Source organism: Schistocerca nitens, chromosome 4, assembly GCF_023898315.1.
Source record: "Schistocerca nitens isolate TAMUIC-IGC-003100 chromosome 4, iqSchNite1.1, whole genome shotgun sequence".
NCBI lineage: Eukaryota > Metazoa > Arthropoda > Insecta > Orthoptera > Acrididae > Schistocerca > Schistocerca nitens.
The window spans coordinates 424,728,852-424,755,746 of NC_064617.1; the positions used below are offsets into that span (position 1 = coordinate 424,728,852).

The 26,895-nt window shown below is 39.7% G+C and overlaps 1 protein-coding gene across 1 annotated transcript; it reads right to left on the reverse strand.

The window, feature by feature from the left end:
* Nucleotides 1–1,282: 1,282 nt before the first annotated feature.
* Nucleotides 1,283–25,490, reverse strand: LOC126252961 (beta-1,4-galactosyltransferase 7). Its single transcript, XM_049953976.1, has 5 exons — nucleotides 25,100–25,490; nucleotides 24,806–25,020; nucleotides 24,483–24,706; nucleotides 22,391–22,537; nucleotides 1,283–3,198 (listed from the first exon to the last, which is right to left on the reverse strand). Exons 1-5 carry the CDS (start codon nucleotides 25,206–25,208, stop codon nucleotides 2,922–2,924), a joined length of 972 nt encoding a protein of 323 aa, XP_049809933.1. The 5' UTR covers nucleotides 25,209–25,490; the 3' UTR covers nucleotides 1,283–2,921.
* Between the last annotated feature and the right edge of the window lie 1,405 nt (nucleotides 25,491–26,895).

Genomic DNA, 26,895 nt, shown 5'->3' on the forward strand with positions numbered 1-26,895 from the left:
ACACACACACACACACACACACACACACACACACACACAGACAGAGAGAGAGAGAGAGAGAGAGAGAGAGAGAGAGAGAGAGAGAGAGAGAGATACTATATATACTGTGTCAGTGAGGAGTTCTCATTGCCGTAGTCGTGAGACCAAGAGTTTGACTTTACACTTAGGAAGGTCTACATCCTTATCAGATCACTGATGTAACAAAAGTTATCAGGCGTGTTATTGCAGGTGTGGGGCATTTTTGTAAATGTGTACTCCATGTACAATAACACAATTCTTCAATTTCAACACTTCACCTTACATACATTCATTGCCAGCTGCCACGAAACTCATTCCAGTAACAAGTGAATTAATGCAGCACAAGAGCACATAGCCGTGGCCATTGACAATTACAACTGCACCTGGTTTCCACATTCGACAATGCTCCCATGATTGGATGGTGTGCACATGAGTCATAGAGTAAAGCAGTGTTTCCAAATTGTACTGAAAGTTATAATGATACAGTCTTCCCCAAAATTCATATGAAATGTCCGATACCACCTTTTTTTTTTATATGCATCCAGATAGTTATCGGACAATTCAGTGCTTCTTAATGCCTTGTATGTCTGTCTTCATATATATCATTCTGTCCTATTAGATAAAAACCTTGATATTCATTGCGAAGGCATGTGGAATGCTCTGGAAGGACGTGCGTTGTTGTAATTATCAGTGGCTTGTTGTCATTGATAAAATTATGTACATATACTAAATTAAGTAACTAATCAAGAAATTGAAGTAACAAGTCCTTAGCAATAAATAACTAGAGACTGCAGAGATGTTAACTTGTAAAATCAATGCTCTTGAGAAACCGCTTGGAAGTTATTACCAAGTGATGTATTTTCATTTGTTATTTATTTTTATGTCTTCCTCTGTAATTAAAATTCTTTGTAATTACATTTCTAATTACCTCTCCAATTGTTTACACCTCTCAGTTTTCCAGTTTCCAGAATTTGAGGCCTTATTTGTGCATTTTATGTATGTAATCGGATAAAGCACGAGCTCTGTACTACCATTGAATATTAGTAACCAAATCCAAACTTTACGTAACTAAAATAATACGAGAGACATTATTGTATTTAAATTTCAGAATGATTTTCTTATGGAAAACTAAAGATATTACTACAAAATATTGTCATTGAATATTGTATTTTATACCTTACTCAGCTGTAACATCAGTTTCTTTATGTTTTGTAAATCAAAATTATACAAATTAATAATCTTTATTTCGGAAGTTATTGTTAAAATTCTATATAAAGCGATGCAGCGATGATGCAGGGAGTCAGTTTTGAAGTTACTTTTGGAAGTCAAATAAATCAGTGAAGTCTGTCCGTGTTTTGTTTACATGACGAGTGCACAGTTCGGATGTCGATTAATGTGAATAAATTTTGTGAAGCATTAAAATTTCGCATTCATTCATCAATGGACCAGGCAGAAGAAACAAGTTAAGTAACATTCAACATGAATCGTTACAAAGTGTCCACCTCACTCATTCATGGCAGAGGAATCCTTGTCACAACACCTTTGCATATAGCTCTTGTAATGCCCCACACATATGACTTTGAACATGAAATGCCAAAGAGACAATTGTAATGTTCATATTAGTGCCCAGCACATCTAAACCTATCAAGTGCAGCTAATTTTGTTTCTATAAAAAAAAATAAAAAGTGAAAATTTGTGGACTAATGATCACCCACCAGGTGGCCTTTTTCCAATTTTCAAGTCCTTTATGTTATGTTTCTGTGCCTACACTAATCTCAGTGCCTTGTGGTTAGCTGGGGTAATGGTGCGGCACAATGTCTCACCAAACTAGTGGATGATTTTGGTGCTGGCCAGTGGTAGTTGGCAAGAGATTTTGTTCATTATGGCTTCTGTTCTGTATTACTATCTGTATATGTTGACAGCAATTCAGCCATCAACACATCATTTCATCCATCACCCACCTGCGAAAGTGAGGCACTCTCTGTACATCCTTGACTCAGTGGCATGTCAAAAGCCCAGCGCCTGCATTTCTAATATGGAATGTTCTTTGTGTCTGACACACACAATCTAACTGCACTGATACTATTCATCCTGACCATTGCGCACCTGACCGTCATATCAACAACCAATACAAGGCATGACAACATCACAGTCACACGACAAACAGAATTATTCAATTCACTGTATCAACATGAGAACACTTTACAACACAGCACCTACATCTGATTAAAAAGCTCAGTGTCTACTGCTCTGTGTTCAGGTACTACTGCAATATGACGTTGCTCCTTTGAATAACAATTTCCAGTCTACTCCCAGAAATATTATGCACCAGCAGACCTCATTTAACACATTAAACATTCATTTTTCTTACTTTCACATGTTAATTGTTTAATGTCCTCTTTCAAAACTTCGTGTGAAAGCAAGGCCATAAGGACAAAAAGTGGCATTGCACCTATGTCTAAAACACATTCCACAAATTGTTAAATTGGCACAAACAAAACAGAAAGGGTAATTATAAAAAGGTAACACATTTATCATACAGAAAATTTCTCTGCCTATCAATCTCTTAAAATATGCACAGTACAACATCAAAGTAGCAACAAATACAATGAACATTATGTTTAAAGCTTCTGATGCACATTATATTTGTGTGCAAAGGTAACATTACATGTATTTAGAAGTGTAAAACATTATATGAAAAATTAACAGAAAATAAACATGTGGTACACAATATAAAGTAGCAAACTTCTAGGTAGTAAACAATACAAAAAGTACAATACAAAACACCTTCATATTACGCCTGTTCCAATCTTAACACAGAATGACTATTGTCAACTCACTATTACAAAATGTTATATAATACTGCACTGAAAACAATGACAACATATTTGTACTTTAGCATTTTACTTTCCAGGTTTCTTCAACTTGCTGGCTGTCGCAGTTCGTTGTACTGAGGGATTGTTTGAACCACACTCACACCATGGGGTCAGTAGCTTATCACAGTGGAGCTTTACATTCAGAACTGTAACTGGAGCATCATCGATACTCATCTGTCTTACTTCTGCAAGTTTATATGAAACAGTATTCATGCCAGTCTCCAAATCACGGTGCCGTGTCACCTGAATCTGATTGAAGCATTTGGTCATATCACGTTTCCGTCTTACACGATCATGCATGTGCCTGCTCATGAAGAAAAAAAATGAGTACATGAATTTTCAATTTAATCTAGTATTCTGAATCCACAGAAATAGAACAAAATTAAAAAGAACAGCTTTTTAAACCTGTAAAATACTGCTACAAACATATCAAACAACCAATGGTATACTTACAACAAGTTCACAGCAAAATTGTCACCAATTCAAACCTTTGCAACATATGAGACTCCATTGTCAAAAATAGGAAAATGCAATACAAGAATATATAATAGATAGTTAAATTACTGTCTGTACTTCTTGTAACAACAAATAGAGAACAAGAAAAGTCCCACTGCTGATTTTATGTTCATTTTGGCCTGCACATAGATAAGTAATGGGCATGTTTCTCACATCAACTTTCACTTAAGTGTGCAGTATTTTTAGAATTGGATTGATTTGGTCATTTGGGGGGGGGGGGGGGGAGAAGATTAGTGTTTAACATCCCATCAACAACGAAGTCATTAGAGATTAAGCACAAGTTCCAGGATGGCAGGACAAGGGTTTCAACCTGGTTCATAGAGGAAGGACACAGATGATGAATCCTGATGAACCTAATTGCAACCGAGAATCAATAAAACAGAGATAGAAGAAAGTAGAAGTGAGAGAGGGGTGAGAAGGAGTAAGGTGAGTGAATTGCTCCACCCGGAAAGTAGCTGGAGGACCCCAGGACATGTTATGCAGTGGGAGATGCATTCTCTGCACCTGACCAGTGTTGCCTCACCCTCCATTATCACAAGAACACTAGCAATGTGAACAAGTTGATAAAATCTGAGGACAGTGAATGACAATGATATGAAATTAAAACAATAACAAATTTAAAATAACAAGAAGAGTAAAATGGTTGGAAGGGCAGTAGAGATGGACCCCCTGGATCAGAACAGGTGACAGGGCACCACTCCAGTCCCTCAAGCAGTTGACCAGACCAAAGTAGCCTACCTCACAAAAAGAAGTAGAAACCACCTACATGAGTAACACACATTAAACCAGATCAGCTGCTTTGGTGTCGTCCATTAGCACCAAAGGCAGCATGTCAGCAAGTTTAAGATTTTGACGTAAGGTAGCCAAATTTGGGCAATCCAGTATGTTGTAGGTCACCAACAATGGGGTGGATCCTTATGTCATAGGATATGGCCATGGGACGGCCAAGAACAGCCAACACAAAGCAGAAAGAGAATGGTGGATTCCCTGCAAGAAGCATGAAAGAAAGACTGCTACGTGATTGGAGTCCCCTTTATTGCCCACCGTTTGTTCCGAGAAATCAGAGCACATTATTCTGTGTTTCAAGCTCCCAACTGATGGCACTAAGATGATCGAAGAGCTTGTTCCACTATCTCCAAAGTCGGCATCCTTGTTGCCTACTGGTCAGCATGTTCATTCTCCGAGATCCCTATGTGACCAGGGGTCCAGAACTAGTCAACAGTCTCAAGACTACTCAAGGAATCACAGCTGATTATGAAAATCTCGCCCGTGCAAGAACAAATGTGAATGAGGGCTTATTTGATGGCCATCAATTCAGCAATGAATACAATGCATCCATTTGGCAGGGAGAACAGTTCACTGCACCTTGCATGTGTGTAGGCAAAACTGGTCATCAGTCACCACCAAGCCTTTAGTGCATACCACTTCTGAACCTGGAAATGCATCAAGGACAGCTAGGAATAGGTGGCAGAAGACCATGGGTCAACAAAGTCTTTCAGTTCGAAGGATGAGTCGGGACAGATCTGAGGGTGGGGTGCACACCATGGAGGCATACACGATCAGTCTCTGACAAGAGGCAACAATGAGGAAAGCTGGAGTTCACAGTGGACACAATATGCATGCTGCAATTGTGACTCCACTCCTGGCCTCTATTTTGGGAGGTAGAACTCCCTACTAGGAAAAAGAACATGGTAGTTCGGATGCTCAGGAGAGCAGCGAATGTGTATCCCATAATTGAGCAGTCACTGTTATTGTCTGGTCCGTAGTGGAGGGCCCAGCCTCCACAAGTAGGCTGGTCACAGGGGTATTCCAAAAGCCACTTGTTGCGAGTCGGACCCCACAATGGCGTATCGGTTCCAGCATCTGCAATGCCAAAGGCAATGCCAAGCCACATACCAGACTTCCATAATCATGATGTGACAGTACCAGAGCTTTATAAAGCCACAGAAATAGAGAGAGATCTGTGCCCCAGATAGTGACCAGCACCTCTTCTTAAGCTGGTGAAGATGAGGAATTTACAACAAGGCACCGAAGACCAATCCCAAAACACAACAAGATTCCACCATAAAACTAGCAGATTAAAACTGCGTGCCAGACCGACACTCGAACTTGGGACCTTTGCCTTTCGCAGGCAAGTGCTCTACTAATTTCATTCAAGATTCCACCATGTTCAGCAACTCATCTTTGAGGCAGAGTTGTAGTTGTGGATGGACAGAACAACAGCAACAGAAGCCTGTGACGTATGTCTTGGTGGCCAAAAGTTGAAACCATGAGTGAGTGCTCAGGACGGTGCCTTTCATATGGCATGCTGCAGTTGGCATTCAGCAACACCTACAGTTGACGAGCAATAGTACAAGCAAAAATTGTCAGCATACAAGGAGGGTGACACTGTAGAACCCACAGCTGTAACTAGACCACTGATAGCCACAAGGAAAAGCGACACACTCAATATAGTACCCTGCGGGACCCTGTTCACTTGTATACAGAGAGTACCGTGGGAAGCCCCAACTTGAACCCAAGAAATATGGTGACATAAGGACAAAAATCGTGGGTCCCTGGAGATTCCACTCATGTAGCATACTGAAGATATGATGACGCTATGTGGCATCACAAGCCCTTTGCAAACTGAAGACAGCAATAAGGTGTTGTTGGCGGGCAGAAGCTGTCTGGATACCAAGCTCCAGGCAGACCAAACTGTCAGCAATAGGACAGCCTAGGTGAAAACAGTTCTGTGGCAGATTCAAAAGGCCCCCACATACCCAAAGTCCCAACACAGCCACTAGCTCACCATGCATTCAATCAACATGCTGAGAGCATTAGGGAGACTAATTGGGCAATAGCTGTGACTCTCAAGGCGGTGTCTACCAGGTTTCAGTACCTAGACAATCAGCTTCCTCGTTACTAAGCTGGGAACTTAAACTTGTTCCAGATACAGTTTTAAATGGCTAGGACACAATGTTGGCAATCCATCAATAGGTGTTTGAGCATTTGACTATGGATAAGGTGTGGCCCTGGAACTGTGTCAGGGCAAAGGGCTGGTGCACTGAGGAAATCCCACTCACTGAACACAGCATTATATGGTTCCAAGTGGCATGTAGTGAGAGGTAAGTGAATACACTCCATCTGCTGTTTGAGAACATAAAATGCAGGCTGATAATTCTCAGGTGCACAAGGTTGGACATAATGCAGAGCAAAATGATTGGTAACAACAAATGGGTCACTGTAGCAACATCTTTCAAGGAGATACTAGGAACACCTTTGGGGACTGGTATCAATACAGGCATCAAATCTTTGACCAAACCTGAGGAATGGTATGCTGTGTAATGGTAGCATCATACCATTCCCAGCATTAATGTTTCAGTCATTTTATTAGATGGTGGTCCCAGGCATGGAGCTGTTTAAAGGTAATGAGGTGCTCCTTCAAAGGAAGTCACTTATGACTTGTAGAGCTTGTCTATAATCTATAATGGCCACAGCAATCAGCATTGTTGAGGGCCCATCTGGGTGGATGTCCACATGAGTGATGCTTAAGGAGGGACAGGACGATCAGGAAGTGATCCCTATAACACAAGTCATCACGGGGAAAGACCAATGGCCAAACAAGAGCCATATGCCACCATGAAGTGTGGGGGGCACCAGTATTAAAGAGACAAAACTCCAGCTTTGCAAGCAAGTTTTTGATAACTTTCACAAAAGCTTAGGGCATTGAAGTGACCCAAAATTATGAAGGGTGTGGAGAGCTGAGATATCAGTGGAGACAACACGTTCTGAGACACTTCACCATTGGGAGGGGGAGACACATCACAGACGGTAAAATCCAGAGACGATCTCACACAAGCAACCACAGCCTCTGCATGGCATATGTTTGCTGTAGACAGAGATCAGAACATATGTGCAAACTCTGCCTGATAAGTCTTTCACAGTTAGCGTGATTCTTAAAGTAGCCCCAATACCACAGGGGATAAGGGTCCACATTGCTGGGATCCAAGTTTCCTGGAGGCACTACAAAAAGCAGAGGAAACATGTAGGAGACATCGAAGCTCAGCCTGGTGGTGGAAAAAACTGCTACAGTTCCATTGGAGAACCAGCTATCGGTATCCAGTGGGCACTTGATGAGATCAAGCAAGCAGGTTGTGCCCCGTGTCATCTACTGCCACCGGATGCAAGGATATGGCATCAATATACATTGGTCCTGAATCAGGTTGTGTGGGGGGATTCGATGCCACTGGGACCACCAGGATTTCTGCCTCGGATACAGAGGCAGAACATGCAGGATCTGGTAGCATGGAGGCCACCAGTCTCCTTCTAGGACTACATGTTGTCTTGTCCTCCTCCTCCTCTGTAGATGATTTTGATGTCTGTGAGGGCCTGTCTGCATAAGTTTCAGGGCAAAGAAGGAACAAAGTCCTATGAGCAGCAGCCTGTGGCCCCTTCAGCCACTGGCTGGCATCTCATTGTAGATCAGCAGAAATGTGGGAGGCAGTGTCCCAAGGGACCTGCTCCTGATGAGAGATGCTGGAGGAGGGCGATGCTTTTCCAGCTGGGTGTTGGGCACCAATTTCCTTGACGGGTGGAGAGGCAATGTTCCCAAAGTGGGTGTTAGGGGGAGCAGTAGGAAGAGGGTGCCCAACCACTGCCATGGAAGCAGCTCTGAAAAGCCTGACACAGAAGGTATAAAGGGTAAGGGTACTGTTGCTAGAGAGGATTACATCATTGTAGCCATAGCATATGTCGTAATCACAAGTGCAGCATGCAGACAATCATATTTCTTCTTGGCCTCTCGATATGTCAGTCAGTCAAGAGTCTTGTACTCTTGGATTTTCTTTTCTCATTAGAAGACAGTGCAGTTCAGTGAATATGGGGAATGATGCCTTCTGCAGCTGACACAGATGGGTAGACGGACACAAGGAACATTTGTGCACAACTTACGTACACAATCCCTTCAGAGAGGGCTAGCATTACCACACTAAGACATGTGCCAAAATCTCATGCATCTGAAACACTGTAGGGCAGGGGAACATATGGTTTCACATCACATTGATATGCCATCACCTGCACCTTTTCAGGCAATGAGTCACCTTCCACGGCCAAGATGAAGGCCCAGTAGCAGCCCAATTGTCCTTTGGTCCCTGTTGGACACAGCAGACAAAATTCCTGCCCCATCACTCCAAATTGACATGTAACTTGTCATTGGTTTGTAACAGAGGATTGTGGTGGAAAATGATACCCTTTACCATAATGAGACTGTTTTGGGGAGGGGGTTTACAGTTACAGAAGTGTCACCCATACTGTTACATGCCGGCAGCACTTGTGACCAGGCAGGGAATGCTGTTTTAATCAGAACTGAACCACTCTTCATTTTCAAGATTGCTACTACTACCCCAAACCTACCCACAATGTTTTAACAAAGAATAACAGCTTTGTGGCCAAAAAGGAATCCACTTCCATCCTAGAGCAAACTAGGTATTAGGAAACTATGGGCTACTTCTCCCCTTGTCTCTTAGTCCTACATCCCTCCCACTGCATTGTCAGGGAAGGAAACCTTTTTGGGGCATATCTCTCTGAATTGTAAGAACCTTTCCCTTCAGAAGCGACTGTTGGGGCCGTTGGCCAACAGCGGAATAAAGCTTAATCCGTTTCATATGGGAGTCATCTGCGATGGTGCCACCCACTCTGAACGGGAGGCATCCACACGGCCTCAACAATGGCTACTTGGCTAGTAATTCACTGCCTGGAGTCCCTGTGTCCCAGCCTTGGTGAGCACATACTTCTTAGCAAACGTGATGAGTTTCCAGCTCAGGCACCAGTATGCAGGGGGCTACCACCATGCAGGTACTTGACGTTCGCCCCCGCACACACACCCACAATGGAATGACTATCGTGTTGGGTTTTGGGCATATAACTGTTGCCAAACAGGAATGATGCAAAGATACAAATGCACAAAGATGGAATATACACTCCATTGGGTGACCTTCCCTGCATGATCCACACTTTTGTGAAATTTGGAAGAGGTAAGGTACGTCTGACCTAAAAATGCAGACCATTTAGTGTAGGATGAAAAGTTGTGTAAAGCGCTGGAAGAGGGAGGGAGGGAGGCAGAAAAAAGTAATGTCCAAAATCAAAAACCAGTAATGTGTGGTCAGACCAAGAAGAACAGCCCATGGAAGGGCAGAGGGAGAGAATAGTAGTAGAAGGACAGGCTTGCAGACCAGAATGGGAAATAGCGATGTATGGGCTGCGATCCAGTGTTGCCCAAGCACCCACTCTCTTTGAGAGTTGAGAGCCCCATGTGGGGATGCAGTACTTTTATTCAACATTAATCTGCTCGTCTTTAGCTCTGGGAAGACATTTTACATTATGATAAGAACACCATATTCTAAATGTGAACATGAAATACCAGGAAAGCCCATTCTCAACACTACTAAATCTATTGTTCCAAATGGCACTTGTTCTAAAAATACAAGAAATCAACTTTATTATAAAGAAATAAATGTTAAAATATGGAGAACACTGCTGTGTAAAGATGAACTCACAGAAGAACAAACCTGCTGAGGGGCGTAATGACATCAATGAAGGTATGTATGGACATATGTAACCAAGCACAAAGGAAAATGTTCGCAGCAATTCTTATCTTGACTGCTAATTGCCAATGGAGGAATGAACATGAGATTTAGCTTGACATACCTGAGCAAATAATGTAATTTATTTGTTTAGCAACAGTCATAATTTCATTTACCACTGGATGAAGGCCTCTCCAGACATCTGCACTTATTGCAATTTATGATTTTAAGCACTATGTCCCGCTTGTTTCCTCTTATGACAAATTCAGAATAAAAGTACTCTGATCCATCAGATTTCATTCTGAAAATATGCCCAGCAAACATCAGTCCCAAACTAGATACTACAGCTTCCTCAACTACTATGCTCTCTAATCTATGCCCCCTTGTCACTTCTCATTATTCTCCCATCACCCCTCCACTGCCCATTAAGAAATAAGTTTTGGACTATAATTACTGACTTGCTATTTTAGGCAGATTGGGAAATTACTTTTGAATACCTACAAATTTCGATATCTCTAGTTCTGTGAACCAAACTAAACTTGAATCCAATAGGTAAGTGTCAGACTACAATCCAAATGTCCTAAGTTCAATCCTAAGTTAGTCCCAGAATATTATCACCTCTGGCAGTGATATGGAAATGTGAAAATTGCCGATCTACATTAAACTCTTTGATCTCCCATAACTGGCTCCATAAGTTAGTTCAATGGTCAGCGGACAGCATGGGTATGCCACTGCTACAACAGAACCAAACCTAGTAAGCAATGTGGCATTCAAACTAATCTTTGACTGAGTACAGATTAAATAAAATATTTGCTAGGGTTGGAACAGAAGGCCAATTTTTGAAAAGATTGAAACAACAGGAATAGATAACAGCAAACAAACAGAACAATTTCTTAAACTATTATGGCTAACTGTAATGCACAAGTACACCTAACACAAAAGAGAGTAATGGGACATACAAATTAACTCTGAAGTATCATTGTTTTAAATGTAAATAAAAATATGTCAGATATGCTACAACTTTAACAGCCCAGTCAACAAAGACCAGGAAAGGTCGAACAGGAAAAAATATTGTGTAATCACAAATTTTGAACAGTGCTGAAGGACAGCCATAAACAACATACTAAAAATCCTGATCAGTGCGGAGTAACCATGAGAATGGGTGTGTTCAAAGATCTCTCTTTTATGTTTTTCTTTAACAAATTAAAAACTGCAGCTTCTAGCAAAAATGTTTCCCAGTACAAAATTAAACTATGATGAATTTCCTACAAAAAGGTCCTATTTATTTCTTCTCTAGGACCAATAGTTTTCACATTGCAAGGAATGGAAAAATCACAATCATTAGAAATAATGTTTTAGTGGCATAAAATTGATGTCTATTGTTAAACAAAGTGGATTAAGAAAAATATTAAATTTGTGTACCACGTCAAAGTGACACAGAGCTGTTGTTGTTGTTGTGGTCTTCAGTCCTGAGACTGGTTTGATGCAGCTCTCCATGCTACTCTATCCTGTGCAAGCTTCTTCATCTCCCAGTACCTACTGCAACCTACATCCTTCTGAATCTGCTTAGTGTATTGATCTCTTGGTCTCCCTCTACGATTTTTACCCTCCACGCTGCCCTCCAATGCTAAATTTGTGATCCCTTGATGCCTCAAAACATGTCCTACCAACCAAACCCTTCTTCTAGTCAAGAGCTGTATTAAGGGTTAAATTGTGTTCTAAGGGTGTGATGGGCTGGACAACAGGGTAGACGGATGGGGCTGGATGGACTGTACACACGAGGGAAGGCAGGTGGTCATGAAATTCCCTTCTTCATAGATTTGCAAAATGGAGAGCGAGCAGGCAATTCCTCAATATCTATATCACACTGCATCACTAAAAGCAACTACAGGATATTTCACAAAGTTATACTCACCCTTCCACAGCTCACGTTATGAATCTCAGGCAAAGCAGTGCACAGAGATGCCCATAGGGAGGGGTGTTTATTTTCCACAATGTGTGATAACTCTATATTCAATACATATATGAGTTGTTAACAATACAAATGCAAGAAAAGCATATGGGCTGATTCTATACAAACCTCTGCCTTTTCTACACTGCTAAAGGGGAAACTGATTCTTAGTCACACTCTACAGCAGTTGTGGTGTTCTTGTGGAAAAGGAGACTTCCTCCACCCAAGTACTGCTCACTTTTCAATTTAGAGACTATATTGCCCCAGCATTTCCTGTCCAGTTCTCTTATATAAGTAGGCAAAATTACTTCACTGACCTCATGTTTGTATATTAAAGTTATTTTAAGTTAATTGAGTTCTTCTTTATAATTATTCAGTGAGCTTCTATGTAAAATTGTTTCTATAAACAATGACTGACAACTGCGTAATTTGTAATATGTAGCACTGGTGCGAAAAGGATTGGATTTGTAAATGTGGTGTCTTGCTGCTGTCTATCATCGGCAGCATATTATAAAGCCATGTAACAGTGAAGTCACTAGGTGGTGAATTGATGAATGACCAGAAACTTACTACATTTACTGGAATAGGACTGATCATGTTCAGATCTAGAAGAGTAATCTGTTGTAATGCATTGCTTGACTTGTGCTGAAAAATCTGAAGTTCTATAACACCTAGGTGACCTTCTGTTGTAGAGCAGACAATTTAAGCCTCTGGGCCTCTTCAGATGTTGGGGAAGCTGAGGCTGGGGTGACACATTTGATACTGCCAATCTACAAAAAGTATTCCACTCACTGACAATGGCAACAATAAAATCAGCACTGTCAAATACACATTGACAGCTGCAGCTGTTTAACTTCTTCACATAATAGCTCATTTAACAACTGCAAGTAATTAGTCACTTAATAAACTGAAAATAACATCATAATATATACATGACCTCAGTGAAGTTATTTTCTCTATTCATGTGAGAGAACGGGGCAAGAAAAGCTGTGGGGGTAAAGTTGGTATGTAAACTTAAAACTGAACAGTGTTCATGAAGAGGGAAGTTGCCTTTCCCAGAAGAATGCCATAGCTGCCATACAGACTAAGAATCAAATTCCCTCTAGCATTGTAAACAGTGTGCAGAGATTTACATAGATTCTGTCCACATGATTTTTGTGTGTTGATATAATTATCTATATTGTATGTAGTGTTAACAGACTTTGTGGAAAATAACACCCTCAGGCTCACCTGCACATTACGGAGCCAGTGATTCATAAGCAAGTTGCAGAAGGGTTGGTATAACTTTGTGAGGCACCTTGTAGTTGCTTTTTGTGATGGAGTGTGGTAGAGAAAAATGGGGAATTACCTGCACACTCTTCATTTTGCAGACCTATGAAGGAAGTAAGTGCATGACCACAATCCGGCAATGTACTTACCCTCACACTTCTAGCCTCCATCTCCATCTTACCAGGCTGTTACACCCCAAGAACACAATTTATCCCTTAAGACGGTTCTAATACATTTATATCTAGTATAATCATTTAATATTTGTTCTTAACCCACATTATTTAACAATATACATTAAAAAATATTTTTAATAATTTGCAATTTCTCCATCCCCTGCAATGTGGAAACTATTACTCCTAGAGATAAATGAATAGGATCTTTTTTGGTAGGAAATCTAATGCAGTTTTAACTGTAATCATATTGGCTACATTTGGAAACTGTGACTGTGTAGAATAAATAATTAATGCAGTTTAATTTTGTGCAGCGAGACATTTTCCTTAGAAGCTGCTCTTTTTGAGATATTCAAGAAAAAAAAAGGATAAAAAAATTACCTTTAAATACCCCACTTCCCCCCCACATTTGCACTCCACAAGACAGGGTTGTTCATTATACTCCCCCCCCCCCACCACCACCACCACCACCACCACCACCACCACTGTACAAAAATTTGCAACTACACAATTTTTTCTCCAAGTTTTCCTTCGCTGATTGGACTATAAACAAAGAAAATAAGCCTCGGTAATATTTGAACGCATTTGGTTTTCCAAACAATTTAATTCATCTGAAGGTGAAACACACATTATCTTTAATGAGTGTAGTGAATATCACTGATTATCAAAGAATTTTGCTTTTTCACAACACTCCTTATATACATAACACATAAGTATACTATTATGGGCAGAACAGAAGCATTTGCTTCTTCCCAATTGCTGCTGCGAAAGTAATGGGGAAAAGAGACAAATTACCTGCTGAATCTCTAACTTCCACATTTTTTTCTGAAAAGGAATTGGAAAATAAAACGAAAATTAAACAGAATGAGTAACTGAGTAACCGCTACAAACCCTATATGGACCCCCCCCCCCTCCCCCCCCCCCCCCACACACACACACTAAAAATAAAATCAGGACTGGTGTGTCAATTCATTAACAGCAAAATTTCTGTTCCTGCAGAACTAAACATCATCCATAGAAAATCAAAGCATTATGGGTGATAGCTATTTACTGAACTATTTAGATGAATTGAATTCCTATATTATCAGAACATTTTTCCCCATTTGAAATCATTATCTGTTTTTCTCATGTACAAACAAAATAATCTGAAAGGACTGCTAATGTGTGTTGCAGTATGTGTATTAATTTAGATCACAGCAGCTAATCCACACTAAATCATTTTATAACAGCAACTATTACACAACCATTTTTCCAACATCAAAATCATTTTGTAGCATTATGTTTATGGCTGCAACCAGTCGCATAAAATTATTAACTCATGTGTTTTTTCTGCCCATATGGGCATAGCATTGTGTGTTTCAGATTTTCCTCTACTGCCCCATGCCTTATTATGTTTAAGTCTGATACAGGACATATCCTTATGCTATAAAGTAAAATCTATCCTAACTTAAACTGCTATAGCATAGTCTCCTGTTGCTGTCTGTTGCTTTTCTGCAGATGTGTAGCTTAAACAGATGATGCAAATTTGATACGACGATATTGTTGCGTTTTGCAGCAAATTTCTGTAAGCAACAAAAATAAAAATGTAACCCACACAGCTAGTAAGGAAGTAGCAGTCGGTACTGTAAGGACAAATTGTTTACAGTCTTGTGGCTTGATAGTGCAGCACAATAGATCTTTTTGTAATCATTCCACTGTTTTCAAAGGCTTGGATTGTAAACACTTTTGCTTTTACATGTGCACACTTCTCAGTTAACAATGCTTGTGTTTTTGTTCTAAAGATATGTTTACCTTCAAGGCTTAGTTATCAAAGGTGTGGCATTTGACAGTGTGACTTAACATCTCTTCTTTCCTTTCACAATCTATTAAAAACAACCATTTATGGGAAACACACACACACACACACACACACACACACACACACACAACAGTATTTCAAGATTTTGTACAGTGGATTAAAACCAGTGTAGATTTCTTTGCTTTTATAAGGTCCATAAAATTGGTGAAGCATTTGCTTTCACTGTTAGTGAAGTTATCTGCTTCATTTATTATTTTATGTTTTTGAGTTTTATTGTGAACATACATATTTCTAAGGTCCCCTTAGGTCTGGTTCTTTCCCTTTTTAATAATGGGGAGAGGTTGAACATTATTTACTGAAACTAGATAGCCTTTGTTTCAGATGTAGAAGCTATTTCACAGCTGTGTGCTTTGTCATGTCTGATGTAGTTCTTGGAACCACTTTCTGAAATACATCCCAGATTGGTCTATGCAAAGCGACTTGACATACTTCAGGCAGATCATGTTTGTTCTGTGTATGTGAAACTTTTTTTACTAATCTTTTGCACATGTTTCACTTTCTTGTGGATAGACTTAATCACTATTTAGCCGTATTCAATTCTTTGTAGCTATCTTATTGGTCACCTTCATTTCTTGGTTAAAAACTTCAGGATTTAAAAGACATTTATAAGCTATGTGGATAAATGCCTTGAATAAAACTTGTTTTTGTGAGTCTGGATGTGTAGGGTTCATGGATATTGTGGCATCTAGCTTTTTATAAACTAGTAACGAAGTTTTATTGGTAATGTCCAGATAATTAATACTTCTTTTTTTTTTCATTTTCTACTGCGAAAATTATGTGGTGTGGGTTGTTAAATTTGACATGTAATGACGTAAGTATGTATGTGGAGCCCTTAAAAAGTAAAAAATCACCTAGTTACCTTGAGCTCGAGATTATTTCAGCATAAGTCTTTTTTATTGCTTAATTGTTTATTTTCTATGGAATTAATGAGAACTTCTGCAAAGAGACCACTTAAATGACTCTCCATCATTAGGCTTACTGTTTCTTTATGAGATTTACTTACTGCTTTGATTTTGAGCCAAAGGCAATCAATATAATCTGAAAAGTGTGGACATGTGAAAGCAAAACTGTTTACTAAATATTAGCAATATGATCTAAGCATATGAAAACATGGAAGTGATTTAAAAAAAAAAATTAGTGTTGTGCTACGACATCACACCACAAGATTATAAACAATGTGACCTTACAATACCAGGTGCTGCTTCATCCTGAGCTGTCATTTCACTGACAGCATTTATAGACACTGCTGCAAAATATGACTATAATGGCATTACATCAAATTTGTAGCACTACAATCCACATCAAGCTGGAAAGTAGCTCCATGTTTTGAGGAGGAGTGAGAGATAAATTTGAAGGGCTTGAGGTCTGCATGAGTGTGGCCGCAGGCAAGTGACGAAGTCCATGTTGCCAAACTGTGTTGCTGTGGACAACAATTAGGTTCATTTGGCTATGATACATTGTGTTATACATTCAAATCTATGTATTGTAACCAATTTAAATCAATTATCTTCATGGGAGAAACTGTACTCCATTTCATGACAACCCTGCATCAGCTGCTTCATAGCTAACGTCTACACCATGTCAGAAGACGAGAACAGTTTTGTGAAGACATAAAGAACATTTTCCTCAAAAAGGCTATTGTCTAGTGACATGGTCAAAAACAGTTACAATATTTGTCATTTTAAACAATGGAAAATCTGGAATGGAATAATAACAATACTATGAAAAGAATAGTTGCTGCTCACCATATGGCAGACATGCTGAGTCCCAGATACGAACAACAAAAAAGATTGTCAAACAAGTAAGCTTTTGACAAGAAAGGTAATGTTGGGCAGCATGCTCAGCAACTGGGTGGTCCAGTTGTTTCTGGGATACAGTTTGTAAGTGACCAATCATGCAGACAGACAGCTTGTAGGCTGTCATGCCCATGTACAATGCAGCACAGTGGTTGCATCTTGACTTGTCGGTCATGTCATGTAATATTCAACACAGAAAAGTAAGGTTAGCTTATTCCACCAAAATATTAGAGAACTGAGTAATAAGGTAGAACAGCTTCTTGCCTGCTTGCAAAATTTAGAGGAAAAGATAGACATTCTGTGCCTGTCTGTGGTTAGATAAATTATATACAAAAGATTACAGTCTAGCAGCTTACTCATGCAGAACTAATATGGGAAAAGGAGTTGTTGCATATTTTAAGACAGAACACAAGCTCAAAAGCATTGACACAAGTAGATTTTGTAGTGACCAGCACACAGAAGTGTGTGCTTGTGAATTAATGCTGAAAAACAGTCCACTTTTAATTGTAACAGTATACCACATCCCCACTGGGAAATTTTGAATTATTTATGAGGAACCTTGTTTCCTTACTGTTCTGTCTGTCAGACATCGGCAAGCAGTTAACAGTCTGTGGTATCAATGTACATTTTCTAAAGGATTCTGATAGGAAAAATGATTTGGAATCCTTATTTGGATTCTACAATTTGCTCTCAGTAGTTAACTTTCCAACAAGGGCGGATAAAGACAGTAGGTCCCGAACTGATAATGTTTTCTTTGATGAGGCACAAAGCAAGAAAATAACTGTTTACCCAATAACAAATACTCTCTCTGATCATGATGCACAGTTAGTCATGATAAATAACATAGTGCCATACAGTGTGGATACACCTTTGTGGAAGTCAGTCAGAATCATTAATGACTACAGGGCAAATGTTTTTAAGAGCAGTTTACAAGAAACAGCCTGGGATGAAATTTATAAAGAACCAAATGCCAATATAAAATTTAACCTAGTCCATGATAAATTCATACCAGCATTTGAAAATAGCTTTCCGCATAAGCTAATCAGAAGGGACATTAAACAATCATGTAAAAAAATCATGGATCACTAAGGGGATAAAGTATCTTGTGAAAGGAAAAGGGAAATATATCTTTTGGCAAGAGGGGTTGGGTTAGGTTGTTTTGGGGGAGGAGACCAGACAGCGAGGTCATCAGTCTCATCGGTGTAGGGAAGATGGGGAAGGAAATCAGCCATGCCCTTTCAAAGGAACCATCCCGACATTTGCCTGGACCAATTTAGGGAAATCACGGAAAACCTAAATCAGGATGGCCGAACACAGGATCGAACCGTCGTCCCCCCGAATGCGAGTCCAGTGTGCTAGCCACTGTGCCATCTCGCTCAATTTTTGGCAAGAACAAGTAGAGACCCTGCAGTAGTTCGCACTACAAAAACTACTCAAAATTACTAAGAAACGTTATTAAAAAATCAAGAAAAATGCACATAATGTCAGAAATCAGTACATCTCACAACAGAATTAAGGCAATGTGGAATATAGTGAAGCAAGAGACAGGACAACCAACCACAGAAGAGGATAACATTACTATTGAATTGAATGTAAGGGTAATAAATGACAGGTCACAGGTATCAAATGTATTTAATAACCATTTCTTAAACATAGTAGAAAGAATAGGGACCAACAGTTCCAGAGAAAGATCACAGCAATATGTTGAAGAAGTAACTCTCATACAATTACATCATATTAACATACCGCCAACTTCTACTTCTGAAATTAAGAGGGTCATACATTCTCTCAAGAATAAAAGCTCTTCTGGTGTTGATGGTGTTTCCAATAGAGTACTAAAGGTTTGTTCCCATATAAGAAGTCCGGTATTGTCCAAAATATGTAATGCATCATTAACTCAAGGCATTTTTCCAGAGAGACTAAAATATGCCGTTGTTAAACCCCTCTTCAAGAAAGGTGATAAGAGAGAGACGTCAATAACTACAGATCTATTGCTGACATCATCTTCCAGAATTTTTGAGAAGGTGATGTATTCTAGAATAGTATCTCACCTTGGCAACAATAATATCCTCAGCAAATCACAGCTTGGCTTTTAGAAGAGTTGCTCCACTGAAAATGTCATTTACATGTTCACATATCAGATATTACAAGCATTAAATAATAAAATAGCACCAGTAGGTATTTTCTGTGACCTATCCAAGGCATTTGATTGTGAATCATACTACACTCCAAAATAAATTGATGTTTTATGGGATTGATGGTATAGCCAACCAATGGATCATGTCATATCTAACCAAAAAAATGCAGAAATTTGTACTTAGTAGTAATTCAACCAACAGAATCCAGGGACATAATTCTGATTGGGGAGAAATCTTGTATGGGGTTCTCCTAGGCTCAATCTTAGGTCCACTACTGTTTCTCATATATTTAAATGATAGCCTTAATGACCAGGAGCAGCGGTGTTTACATAGAGTTATCAGTGTTAACAGACAAGCAACACTACATGAAATAACCACATAAATCAATATGGGACACAACAAAAATATCCATTAGGACAGTGTGGTAAAATTTGGTGTCAATCGACTAGAGTAGCAGATGACTGATGTGAATGCCTTGGAGGATATTGCCTGCAGTGCCTCTCCTGGTCTCATGACCATAAGGTTGGACCCTAGGTCAGATGAGTCCCAGTTTTAGTTGATAAGAGCTGATGGTAGGGTTTGACTGTAGCGCAGACACCACAACAAATGTCAACAAGGCACTGTGCAAGTTGATGGTAGTTCCATAACGGTGTGGGCTGTGTTTACATGGGATGGACTGGGGGTCCATGGTTATGTTCAGCTACTTGGAGATCATTTTCAGCCATTCATGAACTTCATGTTCCCAAACAATGACAGAATTTTTATGGAAGTCAATGCGCCATGTCACCCAACCACAATTTTTTTCATTTTGTTTGAAGAACATTCTGTACATTTTGAGCAAATGATTTGGCCACCCAGATTGCCTGACAAGAATCTCATCAAATATTTATGAGACATAATTGAGAAGTCAGAATGGCTCAATATTTCTGAAAAGGGCTTTGAACAAATTGTTGTGTCCATGTCACATGTATCACACGACTTGTCACATCAGCATCATAAAGTTTCAGAATGAACAGCGTTTCAATATATAATATTTGGTACACAGTATTGTTATGAATCAACCCATAATAAAGCTGCTTCAGTTTAGCATAAATATACAGCCTCTACATAGCATTTTCATAATAAAATAAATATACATTCACAAAATTAGCCCGGGTCACATATTTTGGGCTTGTGTGAGAATAGTTATTATGCCTTTTTCCATGGCCCCTAATAGTGTGTGCAGTAACTATGGAGGCAAACTCACTGAAGCAGACAGATTTTTTTGGATGAAATAAGAAACCACAAATCATTTACAACACATTTGGAAGAAAAAAAAAATATTGCAGGGCATATTTATATTTTTATTCAGTTATTTGGTGAATATCAAAATAAATAACAAACAATGACAGCCTGCACATAACAATAGCATGTCAGAGGCTGATGATCAACATTTTAGGTACATGGACCAGAATGATGCCAAACAAGTATACTCGTTTAGGGAAAAAACTCTTTAGTAAGTTTTTCACTGTCTCTTCAGAAAAAACAACATACCCTGGGAAACATCCTGGAAAGCCAATTTGCATTCATAAAGGGCAGAAGCATGATATAAACAGTGAAGTGCTTAATGAACCAAATAGAAGAGACACTGAGACATGCGAGAGATGAGTATTATACAGTCTTTGTAGATCTCGATAAAGAGTTCAACTCAGTCGTAAAGGAAAACTAATGGAGAAACTGAAGAGAATGACCAAGGAGGGAGACCCACTAGTGTAAGCAATTGCGGCACACCTTCAACAAAATCTGATTCAAAAATGCAACAATGCTGAAAGATCAGAGCAAATTATGCAGATGAATAGAGTTATCCAAGAACACCCTATGAGCCCAACCCTCTGCTACATCTATATAGTTGATGTGACAAACATAATGGTGTCTCAAATGCAGATACAGTTCTACAGAGAGAGGGACACAGTGTAAGGATCAGCAGAAAGGGAGGCCATACAGAGGGCACAACGAAGACTAGCAACAGGGGCAAAGGAAAATGATCTAAAAGTAAGCCAAGAAAAGATAGTTCAAATAACATTTAGGAAGGGAGGAAAAATATCACCAATGAGATTATAACTCCACAATATGAACCACTGCAAATAGTAGGGAAATATAAATACCTGCGGATAACACTACAGACAACAGCAACATCTTACAGTATGCATATTCTGAAAAGAGCAGGAGTAGGCATCAAGGCCTCACAAAATATTCGAAACATAACCAATTTGCTGAGAACCACAGCGATGACACTATTCAAAGCAGCTGCGGCACAACATCTTAACATCTTAAGACATATGTATGAGAGATCATGTGGGAAAAATTTAAGATCGTCAACATGAAAAGAATATAAAAAACCAAGACAATGTTCATGAAAAGTATACTGGGAGTGTGAAAAACACTGCAATCCAGACTTACACATTAATTCACGAAAGAGTTCTTTCATAGAGGACATTGATTTACAACACCGGAGCCTACCTTCCAGAGAATCATATTAGGAACTGATTAACATCATGGACTGGGAGAAGAGACACCTGGAATTCAACAAACCAGCCACACTGGACCAGAGTAATAACAACAAGACTCACAATACACAGGTTTCATCATAAAACATGTACCAACAGCACATCGAACAAGCCAACTGAAGAGAGTGCTATGACCACAAGGGGATAAGAAATACCATATTACAATGTGTGTGTGTGTGTGTGTGTGTGTGTGTGTGTGTAGAGAGAATAAAAACTGTAACAGATTACAGCAAAGACTAAAACTTACATATTAATGCCCAATCTGAGCACACTTTTCTCATTTTAAAAAAACTTTGAAAATTTTAAAATGTAGCAAACAGTGTCTCAATTGAAGCATCCTAGCAGACTAAAACTGTGTGCTGGACCCCAAGAGTCGAACTCGGGACCTTTGCTTTACGTGGGCAAGTTCTCTACCATCTGAGCTACCAAAGCACGACTCACGCCCCATGCTAACAGCCTCAATTCTGCCAGTACCCCAAACTTCACAGAAGCTCTCCTACTGCAGAGTGATAATCTCCTTCTAGTGTCCCATTTACTTGCATTAAATTGTTGCTTATGCGCGCGCGCACACGTCGAACACACACACGAGAGAGAGAGAGAGAGAGAGAGAGAGAGAGAGAGAGAGAGAGAGAGAGAGAGAGAGAGAGAGAGAGGAGAGAGGCAGACTAAAGAAGCTTCCATGTTTTTCTTACCTAAATGTATTGTTTTTTCCTGTAGTAATATTTTGAGGACGAGATATCTGAAGCTTTGCTTCTTTTAGGCGAACATAGAATTCATCATCTTCCAAACCCCAGCCCCAATATTTATTGCTCATTCCATTGACTTTTTGGAAATCCTCCCTGAAAACCAATTTTTTAAATAATAAGTAATGTTTTTTTAAATAATTTGATACATCACACTCCTTTTTAATCAACATTATATTGCCTCTTCCATTATCATTCTTTGAAGACATACATCACTTTACTAATGTCTTACATACCAGAAGTAACATAATTGGCAAATGAACATAAAAGACTCTGATGTTTATGAGGAGAGCACCTTTGAATGTGAGTTTTAAAGTAAAGATTTACTCTATGGGCAATTTATGAGATAAATAGTGCTGTTAACATCATTTAAGGAGTTATAAAATGCCAAATTGCACCTTGGTGTGAAGCTCACAACTGTCGGTCCCACTGTAAATGGTTCAGTAAATCAGTTAAAACATCTGAGAAAGGCAAGGTGTATCACCTCCAATAATATTACTCCTACTAAAGGATCACAATTACTACTAGAAATTGTGTGACAAATTCTACTATATCTATATATATACTCTGCAAGTGACCATACGGTGGGTGGCGGAGGGTGCCCTGTACCACTACCAGTCTCTTCCTTTCCTGTAACACACTCAAATTGAGTGAAGGAAAAATGACAATCTATATGCGTCCATATGAGCCCCAATTTCTCGTATTTTATCTTTGTGGTTCTTATGCGAAAAGTATGTTGATGGCAGTGGAATCGTTCTGTTGTCTACTTCAAATACCGGTGCTCTCAATTTTCTCATAGAGTTCTTAGAAAAGAATGTTGCCTTCCCTCCAGGGATTCCCATTTGAGTTCCCGAAGCATCTCCATACTACTAACATGTTGTTCAAACCTACTGGTACCAAACCTAGCTGACCACCTATGAATTGCTTCAATGCCTTCCTTAAATCTGACCTGGTACAAATCACAAACACACTAGCAGTACTACAGACTAGGTCACGTTAGTGTCCTACATTGCGGTCCTTTACATATGAACCATATTTTCCCAAAATTTGCCCAATAAACTGAAGCGCACCATTCACCTTCCCTAACACTGTCCTCATATGCATGTTCCATTTCATATCATTATGCAATGTTACACCCAGTTATTTAAACACTGGGACTGTGTCAAGCAGGACACTACTAATGCTGTATCTGAACATTATGAGTTTGTTTTTCCTACTCGTCTGCATTGACTTACATTTTTCTACATTTAGAGCCAGCTGCCATTCATCACACCAACAAGAAATTTTGTCTACGTCATCTTTTATCCTCCAACTGTCACTCAACTTCAATACCTTCCCGGACACCACAGCATCATCAGGAAACAACTTCAGATTGCTGCCCATCTTCTCTGCCAGATCATTTATGTATATACAAAATAATACTGGTCCTGTCACACTTCTCTGCAGCACTCCTGATGACACCCTTGCCTCTGATGAACACTCATCATTGAGGACAACATACTGGGTTCTATTACTTAAGAAGTCTTCAAAGAGGAGCAGCAGGAGATTAGTGCTTAACGTCTTATCGACAATGAGGTCATTAGAGACAGAGCAGAAGCTCAGATTAGGGAAGGAAATCAGCTGTGCCCTTTCAAAGGAACCATCCTCGCATTTGCCTGAAGCAATTTAGGGAAATAACAGAAAACCCAAATCAGGATAGCCAGACACAGGCTTGAACAACTGTCCTCCCAAATGCGAGTACTGAACGCTAACCACTGCACCATCCCGTTCGATAGAAGTCTTCAAGCCACTCGCCTGTCTGCGAACCAATTCCAAATGTGCATACATTCATTAAGTCTGCAGTGGGGCACTGTATCAAATGCTTTAAGAAATCGAGAAATAAGGAATCTGCCTGTTGCCCTTCACCCATAGTTCGCAGTATACCATGTGTGTCAACAACTCAATCAAGTAATTACGCAAACCACCTAACTGAATGGTAATGGGAAACAATTGCGGAAATACACAGAAATGTTTACGAAGATATTGACAGCTATATACTTACCTCTTAATTAACAATATTCCTCCAACAAATGTTGAGTAGTTGTAGCGCGGATGCAGCTGTGGAGATGCCACATGAAATGGACCACTCTCTGGATATCCGTATGACAGTTGTGAATTAAGTGGGAGAAGATCAACGTCATGCATTGCAATGTAGTCACATTCTGGGCACACTTCTCGGAATCCAACGTTGATCAACGCTGCACGGTTGAAGCGGTAACTGTCGATCTTTAAAACAAAATTCTCGTGTCAATGCGCAGAAGAAACAAACCTGGCTGAACATTTCTTACTGTAGTATTATTCTGAAGCCAGAAAGACAATATTTACCTGATTTAATACAAATATTTGATGATTTATATTCTGCCTTTTCAAAAACTTGTGCATATGAGGGGCAAATTCCAAAAGTTCGTCAAAACGGTCCCTAAAAGGAACTAGCACGGCTAGTTTATGTTTAGCTTCGTCACCCTCTGTCTGATACGTTTGTTCTTCGGTTTTCCGTTCAGTTAAATCACTTGATTGTTTATCCGCACAGTCACAGACATCTGTAAATTGTTAACGTGCTAAACAAACATTTTACGTTATTAGTCACTCAGCAACAAACACGGTGAATTGGCAACTTACCCGAAGTAATTGGTGTCAAAGCAATAAAGCATCCAAGCATGAATGTCATGAATATACACAACACCAGACACTTAGTTCTCCACAAAAGAAGTCCCAGATACACACCCATCTTACATCATGCATTAATAACAAGCAGGAGTACGAAACATTGCAAGACAGTCATTTAAAGAAAGCTTGTCTGCTGAATGATTATACACCATTTGTCTAATTCAGATTTGTATGACGAACACTTCTCAACATAGCTCTTAACAAACATATCGTTAACTTTTCTTGTGCCCAATGTCCAATTGAAACAAACTATTGTATTAATTCCTAACACCATTGCCTCCACAGCTTTCAAATTCACGCCCGACATCCGTCTGCAACTCACACAGTCTGCAATGAGCTTCGCGTGAAGAAATCCTGCATTTGAGATATCCGTGCACTGGCAATCTTATGGGCATCTAAAACTTGCACATGCATTCCCCTCAGACGCTTTAACTTGATTTGTTTCCATCACAGTCTGGTTCCTTCTAACCACAAGGCAATTATAGACATACAGGATAGGTAATATGACATTTCTTAATAACCGCTACACGATTCACGTGGGCTAAGCGCTACGGCATGCGCGACAGCATTCTTTTGGCATTTAAAAGCTGAGTCAACAAAATTACTCCATCACACACAACACATCTATTGCTCCACGGACCCGATCACTTACGGAGTTCATGGGAAGAGCCGATGCTCTACGAGACAGCAAACGAAAAACACTCGTAGATCAGGAACTTGATGACTGATGTTGAGAGTGCGGAGCTCCGATTACAAATGTCAAATTAAAAAAAATTATTAGAGTCACCCCCAGCGAAATTAGGTGTGCAGGAGTTCCGGCGCCGCTGGCTTGCGGAATAAAGCTGGAAACCAGTTAGTGGAGTAAACACGGTACCGTATTTATTGCTGACAAAGGAGCACACACAAGAATCGCGTGCTCACAGTACAGCCCTTCGGGACGAACTTTAGGACGTCATATCGTATTTGAGTAAATCACCACCAACTGTTTCTGAGGCAGTAATTCGTGTCTCTCGAGAGCACGCTATCTGGCATCAAGTTGGCTTGTTCAGTTCACAGAGATATCTCCACATCTGAGATAGTGTCCTGCTGTTCAAGCTTCCCTCGCAAATTACTTGTCATAACTGTTGCTCTAGTGTCTTGGTTAGTTAGTGGAGGAATTGCCTTTTCAGTGTTGAATCTGCCTTTGGCCAGAGGTGCTTGTATGCTATCACTAGTAATGTGGGCATGACCCCCTACATTGTTTAGGAGGGTCACGAACTTGGAAGTATCATAGATGATTCCATAACTGTATGGTACGAATTCGAAGATCATGACCATGTTTCCAGGTGTTCCAGTTGGAAGGCCAGTAGTAAAGCATCAGGAATGCATTCATATATGTGTTACACAGAAGTCCTGTTGGGGTTGTGCTTGAACACGCTGTCAGAGATTGATGGTGGACGAAGTCCTGTGGGCCATGCATGGTGCAGGTGATAAACTGAGATGCTTCTTGTATGGCCAAGACAGCTGGACCCTGCATTGGATTATGAATGAATTCAACTGGATCATTCATAACATGGATGTACAGGTAAAAGCACAGGCGGTATTGTTATGGAGACATGAATTAGTTACCCGAATATTGTCTTGTTGATGTGAGGCAAGATTTAACCTTGTTATCAAAAATTACCAAAGAGGTCAAAATGCATTACACATTGTTTGTACATATGTTCACCATTGTTGCTGTCTGTGGTAAGATGTGGTAGAATGTCACT

What these genes read in the sequence shown, in the direction of transcription:
- LOC126252961 (XM_049953976.1), bottom strand. Translation starts at nt 25,208, where the DNA reads ATGGGTGTGTATCTGGGACTTCTTTTGTGGAGAACTAAGTGTCTGGTG. An exon ending in AAATATTTGTATTAAATCAG is followed by an intron (nt 24,707 to 24,805) that starts GTAAATATTGTC and finishes TTTGTTTTAAAG; the next exon opens with ATCGACAGTTACCGCTTCAA. An exon ending in GGAATATTGTTAATTAAGAG is followed by an intron (nt 22,538 to 24,482) that starts GTAAGTATATAG and finishes ATTGGTTTTCAG; the next exon opens with GGAGGATTTCCAAAAAGTCA.